Below are 13027 nucleotides of genomic sequence, written 5' to 3'. Positions count from 1 at the left end.
TTGGTTTTCAGCTTAATGTGTAGGTTAAAAACTGGCAAGGTTTCTAGTAGGAACCTATTTAATGTGTGTTTTAGTTCCCAACTTGAGCTGGTTCACTACATTATCAGTCATTACTGGAATTTTTAGCAGGGTTTATGAAAGTTCATCCACACAGTTAAAAACAGCAAAAAACCCTTCTGAAGCCAAATCTCCATTGAAATCCTTTCTATAGCCTTTCAGACTGAACAAATCATAATTACTACCAAATAATCCATAATGTTTAAACATTAATCATAAAGAAAACCCCAAAACTATTAGCCATAAAAATAACTTTCAACCAGAAGCAAATAATATTAATTAATAGAGAATAGCATACATTTATATGAATTCATACTTTGCCATCTGTATGTTTGCACAAATTGTAATGTTATCCTATAGCATCCCTTACATTAGTTTATCATAGTAAAAGCATAGTGTAATAAAGCATAACTAAAGCACGGTAAAGCATAGAAAAGCACTGTAAAGAACAGAGAGGTATGGCAAAGCATATTACTAAACATGACAAACCAGAGTAAACTATGGTAAATGCATAGTATAATCAATGGAAAAGCATGGTACAACTGCAAAAATATCGTCGTGAACTTTTAGAAGGGATTAACTAACAGTATGTATGATTGTTCTCTATTTAAAACTAAACAATAATAATGGTTCAAGCACTGACATATCTATTCCTCTCAGAAACTGTAGGGTTAATGAGTGCATGCATGGCACTGGCACAAGTGGTCATTATGTGGAAATATGAAGTGGAGCCACATATAGTACAATATAGTGCAAGAAAAATTTATTAAAACTAAGCACCCTTCCTTCCCTTCCTAACCCAAACCCAACCTCCTTGCTCACTCACCCGCTTGTAGACATCCCCACTGCTGTCCTCATACTTCTGCTGCATGCGCTCCTCCAGAAAGTAGATGCGGAGCTTGAGGCTGAAGTTCTCCTTCTTCAGGTCATTGAGGTGCTGTGATATAGTACGGTAACCGTTAGACATGGCAGGTCCTACCGGGGGGGCATCTTGAAGCCCCATTCATTGAAGCAACATAGCAACATAGGAAAAAAAAAACAGACAAAGCTTCCTAAACCTACTAAAACAACACACAAAACTAAGAAATGACACACATGGTGCTGTGAGGCACTCCTGTCAGAGCTCAGCCCCTGCCATCTCCATGTCTTGCTTTGGGGCGGAGGAGAGGCTGCGATTCTTTTTTTACTTTGGGGAGGTATCTGAGGAATCCCTGGCAGACAGGCAGGCGGTCTACAGGATCACAGGCACAAGTGGTATGTAAAATGATCTTGCCATTAATCTGGGCAGAGAGAGGAGAAAGAAATGGGATGAGGCATTAAAAGTCACTGGCTAGCTGATTTTTGACTTCCACTGGGAGTCTCCTCCTCTCACTAATCTCAAGGGGCTGGGAGTCACAGCTGCTCCATACTGTTTTGATGTAACAGGAGATAATTCTTAAATAATGTGTTCCCTTCAGACAGACATTGGGGACATAGCTAATCTGTGCTGGACACAGATAATGTACTGTAGGCAACCACTGCTGTCTACTGCTTGAGACTGAGCTGACCCGCAACATTTGTCTACTTGACATTATTACAATATTTAAATGTATATATTATAACAGAAACTTAACAGAATTCGAAACTTGCTTTCTTTATAGTAACATCCTTCAGTCCACGAATCAAGCACTGAATTAGTGGTCAACTTCTCAAAATACATAACAAATAATGAAAACTATAACTAACACTACCATAATAATACCAGGAACATGCTGGAGATGAACAGATTAACAGATTCAAAGAAGATTATTATCAGATGTCTCCCCAAACTTAAGTTAAATGATGGGAGCTTGGACAAGACCAAGAGAATCACAAAAGACCACAAGCATGTTTTATCCAATGTGTTTATATAGTCCTGAAAATATAAAATATTTATATAAACTGGTTTACGAGATATGGGGGGCTGAAAGTGTGGCAGTGCAGGCAATAGCTAAATTAAAGCATTTGTTTCCTAATAAGATAAATGCAGAGCCTGTTGATAGATGAAACATCCCTCGAACAACTTAGCAAACACTCCAATAGGGGTGAGATTATCTCATGGCAACCCACCTTGGCCCACTCTCATGGTCTAGAATATCCTGTATGAAAATATAAGTGTGGGGAGCCCCAGAAGAGGAGGTTTATTTAAAGAGACCTAATCTTGAAATCACCAAGTGTCATGAAAGATTTAAATACATAAAGACAGCTGCAACCTATAAAGAGAGAGAGCGAGGGATATCGAGATGTGAGGTCATCATGTGCAGAATATTCTGTGAATAGCAGACTTCACGCACAGCTGTTTATCTGCACTCAAATGATTACAGCACGGGAAGAGCTCTCGGCCTAGAGTTGAAACAATAAACAAACCTCCCACCACTGGATATTTAAAGAACCGAACATGAAGACTTGAAAGCAACGTTATGACTGGTCCCCTATTTTCTTGTGCTGGTAACCTTTTAGTTCTTTGCTTGTTCTTTAATAGATTCATTGGGGGATATGAAGCTATTTCAGATACAGTCCTGTAGAATAAAAATTCCTGTCTGTCACACCGTTGATCAATAGCGATGTGTTTGCACTGTATATCTGCACAGTCTCCAGAAATAGTGGTTGTTGGTCAATCTATAAATTCTTAATATGATACTAGGTACAAGGAAGTTGCAATGAATGCCAAAAACTAAGCAAGTAAAAGAGGTGTGTTTCAGATTGATTTAGTTTGCAAAGAGGAAATGTAAAAGCTAAACTAATATAAATAGCAACAGCTGTGCTATTGTGGGGCATTTAAGTATCAAATCCCCAATAGAATACCACAGTAAAAGTACAGTATTAGTAAAGGGAACTGAAAGTATGTATAGTAAATTTCCATGCCACATGAACAAATATCAAATATCATAATGTGTATATATATATATATATATATATATATATATATATATATATATATATATATATATATATATATATATATATATATATATAATATAAAATATATATATAACCAATAATATATATAACTGAAGAGCGTTAAAAGGGGGGGGGGGTGTAGAATTCAGTTAGACTGTTGTTAAAGGCAAAGCAACTACATTTTAGGTGCAGTCTAACTATATTTTAACTGCAGTCTAAGTAGTTGTTTTCCTATTGGTTGTCACAAGATCCAATCCAATTCCCTAGGATTGGATTGGTGAATAATTAAAGCAGCCAAATACCCATAGTGTTGAAACCTTGACCTAAAAGAGTGGGCTAGTCTTACATAAGACAGCTGACTGCCCAACATTGCAGAGATTCCTTTGCTGAATCTTGAAAAAGTGCAGCATTTACCAATGGGCAGAGAAAACTGTGCAGATTTCCATCTGAAGGGGGCACTGTAACTCCACGAAATCAAGCACTTTAGTAACTTAGTGATTAATTCAGCTCTGTAATTCAGCCTGTTTTTAAACAGAATTCCTGGATTTACTGTAACTGCCATCTCAAACCCTCAAGGATCCAGAATGAAAACTTCTCACAGCCCTGTTAATACCACCACTGACGCACATCGGAGACCTGAACAAACAGTATCTAAAGCTGTTTTGAAATCCGATAGCCCTGTTTATAAGTTTATCATGCTTGCTGTGTGAAGCAGAAACACTCTATAGTATGTGCTTTCCCTCTAGTGGAGAGGAACACTAACAGTCCTAAATGATTCAAGGAATGCTATAATGCCTTAACTGAAAATTGATGAGTGGTTGTTGAACGCAGGATTGTATTCCTTAGCTCTAGAAATATATTCCTATTACTCTTTTAAACAACAGAAATATTTAAAAAATATGAACAGGGGGTGAAGACAAAATAAGACTCTCAATCAACCTGCTTCCTGCAACAAACCAATGAAATCTATGAATGAAATTTCAGCAGGCTCAGAACGGATGTTCTTTTTTTACCTTCTGGATTCAATCAGTGAGAAATGTCTCATAAAAAAGTGCAAAATGGCACTGTGCCTTCATTAAACAAATACGAGTGGCTGGAATTCATCTTTTTCCGCTCAGTTCTGCTTGTTTCCTAATTTCTTCAGTGTAGCTTTATCAATACAAGCCGCTATGCAGAGCGAGTTCGGGTTTCAGTGCCCTGGACTAGATCTCTTGATTTAGGAGAAACAGCCTGGCTAATGTCTAACACACAACTCCAAACCCTTTGCAACCATGTCAAGCAGCGGAGACAAGCTCTGAGTTTGTCACCACACAGCATTGCACAGAGCTAGGCCAAGAAAATCAGCCTGTCCTGCCGTAACTACAGCAGCCCTACTACCTGAAATATTGTTCACACGCGCTTGCCTCATTCAAGACAGTTCTTCCTTCCACCTCTAGATTCTGACAAATGCTGTTATTGTATATAAGAACTTTTGACAAGTTTTAATGCCACTAGTGTAGATTGTGTGCTTAGTAACAAACTACCAAGCACATTAGGAAATGTAATTGTTTACCTGTTGTTTGCGTATTTACCCTTTCAAAACGCATTACATTTTCTTTTCTAAACTTAAATTTAATTATTGACTTAATATTAACAGCTGTTGATGGGAAGTAAAGCTGTGTACAGTGTACATTGATTGATTCCACACTGCGGTGTCCATTAATTAGCAGGTCAGTGAGGTGGAGTCTCTCTGTCCTGTTGAAGCTGTTTATCAAACTTCTGCCCAGCCAAATACTGAATAAAAGATGCAGACCCAGATTTATTAACCACGTCTCTTTCACAACGTAGCTCACTTTTCAAACACTGCACAGCTCTCTGCAATGTGAACAAGGGGAGTTTTGCACAGCAGGTGACAACATTTGTGAAACAGATGTACCAGAGAGTTCTAAAAACCTTTTTGTTTTTACAGATTAAGAAACAATTTCCTTTGTTGTGGGTGAAACAAAAGAATTGTGCCTCAGTTAAACCACTGTGTAAACTGCTTAGCCGAGCTTGCATTATGCTCATATTGTTCTTTCCAAACTCACTACATCATGCCTCGTGAAACTGGAAGTGCTCTTCACCTCCCCACTCATTGGTTAACAATCAAGACCATTTCTAAATACTGTAACGATCCGTCCTTCAAGCGATTTATTCGAAATCCAAATGCATTGCGAGTTTACCCCAAGGAATCCTTGAAAATGAGGTTTTCCATATTTAAAATAAAAAATAAAAAAATCATATCCCACAGTCAAATCTAATTTCAGGGGCTGCTGAAAAGATGCAGAGTTACACTTGATTCATTAATGACGTGACAATTCAGTACATATACTGTAGACATTGTTGCGTGTTTGCTTATTGTTCATTGAATGAGTGTGTGTGTAATACCCCTTAACGTCTCCAAAAACTAAACAGGAAATGGAATGGGCCCTGGGCTACACTGACTCCTGAATGCTGGCTGTTTGTTCTTTGTTTTGAACTCCTTGTGTTAGCACTGCTGTTTGTTCTTTGTTTTGAACTCCCTGTGTTAGCATTGCTGTTTGTGAGTGTCTGTCGGTCGCTTTGGATGGCTGGAAGGTCTGCAGTGTGATTGCTACACTGACTTATTACTATTACTCACAGACAATACACAGGGGTTAATTGGAGGAGCCTTCCAGAGAGGCTGCTTGCCTTTTTCATCAGACGACCTTCTCTCTCTCCCTCATTCCCTCGTTCTTCCCTTCTCTCTAAAATTGCTTCCAGATGGGGGTGCGGAGGTGCCAATTGCGTGAAGGCACAGCGCTGGGGGCGGCCTAAACTGCCTGCCAGCGGCTCGTCAGAAAAGTTTTCCACTGCGCCTTGCCAGAAACGCTTGCACAAGTTTCCAAACGCGAATAAAAAATTCTTCCTTTTAATTACCTAAAAACATAATCTGACTCATCCCATGTTTCAAGGTGTGACAGCTTCACCAACATGTCTTAGAACAAAAATAAATAATACAAAAGAATTCCTAAACAGTAAGGACTGTGCCAGATATATTATTTTGATAGCTGAATATAAGATTGCATATAATTAATGTAATTATTCAGATAATGGTCCCAGTTGAAAAAACAAAACTTCCAAAGACCAGGGCATATGACAACTCAACTGAACTGCCACAGCATGCCAACACACTCTAAAAAGGAGAGCACCATGGAACAACAACTTGTGTTAGCACGGGTTGTAATGAAGCCAATATTATAAAAAACTACTTTTCCTTAGCCTCCCCACTGTTTTATAGACAGTGTGAGCAGTGTAAATACATTCCGAAGGGTTATTATTTTATTTACAATAGTAAAATACGTCTCAGTGTAATAATTAAGTACAGTGGTCTATCTGCTAATCTGTATACCTTCATTCTCCACAACCCTGGAAACCATGGAAACCATAGACTAACAAGTTCTTTACATTAAGGTCCATGTGCAGATGATTTTACTGGTAGAAAAGCAACTGCTGTGAGGATCTCACAAGCTAACTGAAAAAACTGATGCTAGTGGTGCACAGGGAAGAGAACTAATGATTACTTCCATGAAGATGTTTGTTATCCAGCTCCTCTCATAAGGTCCAATTCACAGAAGTGTATGTGGGCGTTAGTTCTTATTCTTTCTTAATATTAGTGTTAATACCCTTCTTTAGCAAATTAACTAGTCCACAAAAGTCAGTCTGTGTGCATGAATTACCTGCAATATCTACTGAGGTTAAGGTTTTATCTGCAAGTTTAACCTGTCATAAATGACTCTGTTTATGTTGCAGTGAGAAATTACCTGTAATTTGATCATGTTTGAATCAATCACCAAACAACGTATAGATTTGTTGATTAGCCCATTAACTGGGCTGCATGGTATAATTAAAATAGATTTAACTTTATAATGGAAGGGTTGCATGTGGTTGTTTTGTTCCTTGACTTCCAAATATCATTTTATAGTTATTAATAATCTCTTCAACTGAAAACAGTTCAGCTGTAGCAGCATGCATGTTTAATGGTAGTGCTTAAAGACTGAACCAAGCCATATGATAATAAATAATTTTTAATATGTAGACTATATAGCCAGAGTAATCTGTGGTACAGTTTTGTCTTGGTCTGGTTTTCATCCACTCTCTGTTTTAATCTACAATATGAAATTGTAATCACTTTAATTAAATCAGAGATTTTTTGAATGCTGATATCTCAGTTGTGCATTTTCTCTGTGCCTCAACATGTACAGAAAACAAACACTAAACAAACGATCATACACAGCATTTAATAATACATTTCACATTACTGTTGCTTGAAACGTGTACATGTGACAAACTTATATTAGAACATGAATGTTTTTAATCAAAGTTTTTTTTTTTTTTTTTTTTTTTTTTTTTAAATACAAGCTATATTATCCCACTATGCTACAGCCAGATGTACTGGAGGTAGAGCCTGGCAATGTATTTGAAAGAGATAATAAGGTAAGAGTCCCACTATCATGGTCAAAAGTTTGGTATTAAACGCCAATTAATTATTCATGAGTGCTGATCAAACACCACAGGAAAACCACATTAGGACGTTTGTGAATTACAGCGGAAGCAAAGAGAAAAGTTTGGAAGAGTGATAATAACACAACTCCAGTCTTAACTTCAGTTTTACCACTGTTATGTGAATTGGGCCAGCATAATTTTGAATTGAATCTATGGTCAAAGTAACCCCCATTGCCAACCATTTTCCATTTTAATTTCCATATTTAGGTTGTAACTTGTATGCAATTGAGATGCAACAACTAGACTGGCCTCAGTCTTATTACATGCACACTGTGACAGGGTAGCCAAGGGATTACGTTCCCAGACCAGACAGCTGACAACAACACAGGCAGGTACTCGGGTGACAAGTGCACTACGTCACTGTTTTTATTAAAAACAAAAACAAAATAAACAAACAAATACCGTACTGGTCTGCCCAGCACGAGTAGCAATTGCTTGCTTTCTTTTTACTTTCTGTTTCATTTTCTTTACCTTGTTCTCTCGTACCACCCCTCTGTACATCCACACTGAACAAGGAAAGCTACAGGCTTTGATACCGGAGACCATCTGCAGACTACCAATAAATGAATCAATTAATTCATCTGGAGATGGTCACCTTCTGCACATAGTTTTTAATATTTGCGTGGTCGACAGCAACTCTAAGCTGCTGCCAACCGCGTATTTTCACAAGATGTCTGGCAGGGACAAACTGCTAACAACCGCCCCTGCCCGACCACTGCCAAACCAACAATAACAAACAAAACGGCATGTTTTTAACTAAAATCAACATACATTCATATCATACAAAACAATACATTTCCTTTTTTAATTAATAATACAGTACAATCACCCGTGCTGAATAAACACACTATTACAAGCAGATACCCAAGAAAGACTAATTGTTTTTTTTTTTTTTTTTTTTTGTACAATCAATTATATTATTAAGCCCAGCAAGGTGGAAGGAAGGAAACTACCCAGCTGGTAATATCACCTACTGGATGTGGGATGTGCAGCACCCCGAACCCTGACCGTGATAAAGTGATAATGTAGCTTTTCTTCACTCAGTGTTGAAGCTCGATACTCCCCCAGGGCTACTGGGATAGCTGCTTAACATTCACAACAAGGAGTCAGGGGTATTTTGCAATAGCTGGCTAGAATTTCAGTGTGTTTTTATAGATGGCAACTTAAACTGCAGAGAAAATTTCAAATGTTTTGTTGAATGCTGTGTATCCATGGGATTCGTCACCTTCCTTTCCAAGAATGTACCCTTGCCTTTAAACTTGCCTTAGGTTATGTTTTATTTGCCTATTTAGCAGACGCCTTTATCCAAGGCAACTTACAGAAAACTAGGGTGTGTGAACTATGCATCAGCTGCAGTCACTTACAACAACGTCTCACCTGAAAGACAGAGCACAACGAGGTTAAGTGACTTGCTCTGGATTGCACAATGAGTCAGAGGCTGAGCCGGGGGCCTCCTGGTTACAAGCCCTTTTCTTTAACCACTGGACCACACAGTCTTCGTTTTCTCTTTGAGACTTTCAAATGTCTCCGCTCTGATGGCTTCAACTAAATTTTAAACTAGATAGACATTGATAATACTCCTGGTCCAACGAGTTATTGAATTACAGTTTGGCTGGATGCCTAAATACTCAACTAAATATCAGATTACATCTTTCGCTGGGTACAGATTGTGATTTTTGTTTTCAATTTTTAGAAAGGTGGATAAGATGATTTATATTCTATTCATATTGTACTTTTGATGCTCATTTGTCACTATATTACATTATTACCGAGGTCTGCAGCCTAATCATGCTGCAAAAGATCATTCAAGTAGTATCTCTGAGTACTAACAGTAGAAATGCTTGGGCTAAATTGAACTGTACACTGTAGAACTTTTGAGGAAAACCGGTCAGTTCAAGTTCAAAAGCCTTTGTAGTCAGATCAGTGAGCGAAGCATTCTGTAACCCCCTCCCCCCAATGGAAACATTATTACTGATAGATCTCAATGACTGTAGTACAGGAGCCGTATGACTTCATCAGGAGCCACACTAAGCTCTCGGATGTCTAAAAGTATCTAAAAGTGTACAAATCTCAGCAACCTCAGCCATTAACTCCTACTGTTACAAGCTGCTGCTGAATTATTCAATAGAATTCAGTTTACTAAAGTTGCAGCACATTACCCAATGCAACGGGGTATTGCATCATCTAAGCCTAGAAAAGTGGAAAGAACATCTGGAATCTTCAACGCATGAGCTTTGCTGATAAATTATTCACACCTGACATTGGCTGAAAACCAACTATAGTCAATAAAATACGATATGTGCAAGGAGTGCTCCAGGAGCGATACTGGGTGTCCTAGTGCCAGGAATGGGAAATACACCTTTCACCTCTAGGTTGCTAGTTTAATTCCACTCAAGGTCAGCAGTGATAGAAAGTTATTTCCATCTGACAGCTGTTGGGAGCCTTTGTGAAATTTGTTTTGGTAGTCTGCCCAGTTCCTAGTAGACAGGTGTCCACACCGCAAATAGCACTAAGTGACAGTCTCTCGTTCCCTCTGAGGTAGGGTGGAGGGACAATGGATTGTTGTACATGGCTGCTTGTGCCATAGTGATCTTCAGATTGGCAACGTTCATGAGCACAATCTCCTCACTAGACTGGTTTGTCAGCATATCAGATGGAGGTGGCAGAAGATTCATATATCTTACTCTTACATCCATCGGGAGGACACATGTGACACATAGTTCAGATCACTAAAGAAATAGACAACAGATCACAGCTGTTCATAGAAATGTCTCCATTTCTCAGGCCATCGACAGTTTCAGAAGAAAAAAACTCAATAAAACAGGTCATAAAAAAGTATTCGACAGTCTTTATGGACATTCTACACATTAGGGAGCTGCAATAAAATTAAGTGGAGATTATTCAGAGCAGAATCTCAGCACTTATTGGTCATTTAGGATCAATGAAACAATACAACTCTCATCCTGTCTCTCTGCTTTAACTGTATAATTTGCAGTTTTTTTTTTTCTCTTTTACAACTTTTGGTAGTGAGATACAAAATGTTGTATTTTCCCTATGAAAACTGCTATTGTATTTCAAACATGACAGTCCTTTAGCCATGGTAGTTCACGCTTCCAGATATAAGAACATAAGAAATTCTGGAATGATAATAGGCCATTCGGCCCACCTATGCTCTCTCGCTTTGGTGCCAGCGTGGTCTGTTAGCACCCCCCCCTAACCAGGTTAGCAGGTTATGCATGAGGAAAGTGTGACACAGCCTCTTGTGACAGATGACAACTCACCTCATACTCACTCAAGCCCACTTGCCGACTCAAGCTAGTCATCTGCTGCTGTAGCAATGTGGCAAATGGCTGTATTTACATACACAAACATGGCGTACTTTAAAATATACTATCTCAAACTAGAAATAAACAAGTAAAAACAAATGCTAGTTAAGTAGCCTTAAACCATCTCACACTTTCTATTTAGAATGTTTTTTGTTGTATTTTCTTTGCTCTGGTCAGTTATAAATAATAACAGCAGCTTCATTTACTCTTGTACATGGCTATAACCCAATCTCAGGGAACAGATGACTTTATAACCATATTGTTTCCACATTTAGAACTATTTCCGATAAACAAAGTTTTAACAAAACACATTCTTAAAAAAAAGGAAATTCCATATCAAGTACGCATTTATTCATAAATAATACCAGCTGACTTATGTTGTGAAGCACTCCCACAATCTCAAGGGTTCAGACTTGTACCACTGTAACATGCACCAAGCCATTTGTTATTACCTGACCAGTATAATATATAGAATCCTTGCATTAAGAGATGTGCTGATTGTGCCCATCCTATTTGATAGCTTGACACAGCCTGACTGATAGACCATTTCTGTCACTATTGGAAGCAAAGCAATAGACAGGACTTGTTCCATGCAAATGGGAAATGCAATATGTTGTAAACTCCTTCCCATTGTTTAACTTATTTTGTTAGCTGTGGTTATTAACAAACAATTGGAAGGTCTGAGTGATCCCACTTTGTGATTAAGTTGAACCCAGTGTCTGCAGATTAGCTTGCCACTATGTGGTGGGGTGTAGTGGGTGGGTGAATGAGTGTGCAGGATATGCTCAACCTGCCACTGGAACTGAGGCATAAAATGCACTTAAATGAAAGTCAGATCTCTGGAGGGGAAAGACAGAGCATTACAACGCTGAACAAACAGATTCCTCAAGCACTCATTTCCTACTGTTTGTACTGCCTGGGGAACAGAAAGGTTTGTGTGTTTTCTGCATCCATCGGTTTCCATAAAAGAGTGCCTTTAATGGGATTACAGTGGGTCATTTCACAGCAAAAGGGAGCAGAGTCTGTAGAGTGTTCCTGTCTTAAAAACACAGGAAACAAAATGTCTGAGATCAGTTTCTGATCTTTTATCACTTAGTCTGTAGATGTAGGCATATGTAATGCCTTGTATAAGCAACAAAAGAAAGAAAGAGGAAGTAAACACAAATGATACATTTAATCACTACTACTGTAGGTACTGTCCTGTACAAAACAGTGTTCCTCAAAGACCATGAAATCCAGGTCCAGGATTTGCTGTCAAGATATCAATGAGGTCAAAATAAAAGGTGAAAGTGTATAAATGGAAGCTAAGTACTCAAAGAGATTCAAACGCAATTTTATTCCTAGCTACTCAGTTTGTTATTGTCTGTGCCTTTCTTCAATGGTATCAGGTTGCAGCAAAAATATATACACTGCTGTGCAAAAGTCTTAGACATGTTGAATTTCTCTACTCTGGTGAATTATAAGCATCAACAATTTACTCAAAGCCTCCACTAGTGTTTTCTACTATTATAACAATCTTGACTTGCACAAAGAAAGAAAAACATTGAGTGAAATAGCTCGCATCACTTGATTTTCAAGGTGTGGTATCCAAAGCATAATCAACAAGTACAGGGAAACATCTGTACAAGGACTGGAAGATCTAAAAAGCTGTCTAAAAAGGATGAGCAATACTGGACGATAATATCCTTAAGGAACAGAAAGAAGACAAGCGTTGAATTGACAACAGAACTGGCAGAAGGCACAGGTGTCATTGTCCATCAACAGTCCAAAGCACCTTTGATCATTGTTCCATAGTCTAATTTCTGTGTTCTTGTGAATATTTTAGCCTTTTAGCCTCGCTCCCCTTTCTTAATAGAGGTATTCTTACTGCGAAACGTCCTTTAAGTCCTGATTTCAAGAGTGACCTTTGTACTGTTGATTTGATTCTAGCCAAGTGGAGGCTTTGTGTAAATTGTTGATGCTAATAATGCATTAGAGTAGAAAAATGCAACATGTTTAAGACTTTTGCACAGCAGTGTATATAACATTATATTTATTTATTTATTTATTTATTTTAACATTTCAACATGGACGCGCTTTCCCAGCCCAAAATAATGAACGATTCTCAAGTCTGAGTGAATCATGATAGGCCAGTGTAAAGGAAGTGTTTACTGGGGTTCTAAATTGAATCATGCCTGACTCAA

At 38.2% G+C, this 13027-nt stretch overlaps 1 protein-coding gene across 2 annotated transcripts in view; it reads right to left on the bottom strand.

Moving 5' to 3' along the window:
• The window catches only part of LOC121326974 (myomegalin-like), an 81918-nt gene that overhangs the window by 48264 nt on the left and 20627 nt on the right, over positions 1–13027 (bottom strand). For both annotated transcript variants that reach the window (XM_041270679.1, XM_041270678.1), the window contains exon 4: positions 884–994. In XM_041270679.1, the coding sequence (XP_041126613.1) occupies positions 884–994 (111 nt within the window). The remainder of the gene's footprint in view (positions 1–883; positions 995–13027) is intronic.

This window comes from Polyodon spathula, chromosome 14 (genome assembly GCF_017654505.1).
Source record: "Polyodon spathula isolate WHYD16114869_AA chromosome 14, ASM1765450v1, whole genome shotgun sequence".
Classification (NCBI taxonomy): Eukaryota; Metazoa; Chordata; class Actinopteri; order Acipenseriformes; family Polyodontidae; genus Polyodon; species Polyodon spathula.
The sequence above is the reverse complement of the archived record's forward strand: the minus strand, read 5'-3'. Positions and strand labels throughout refer to the sequence as shown.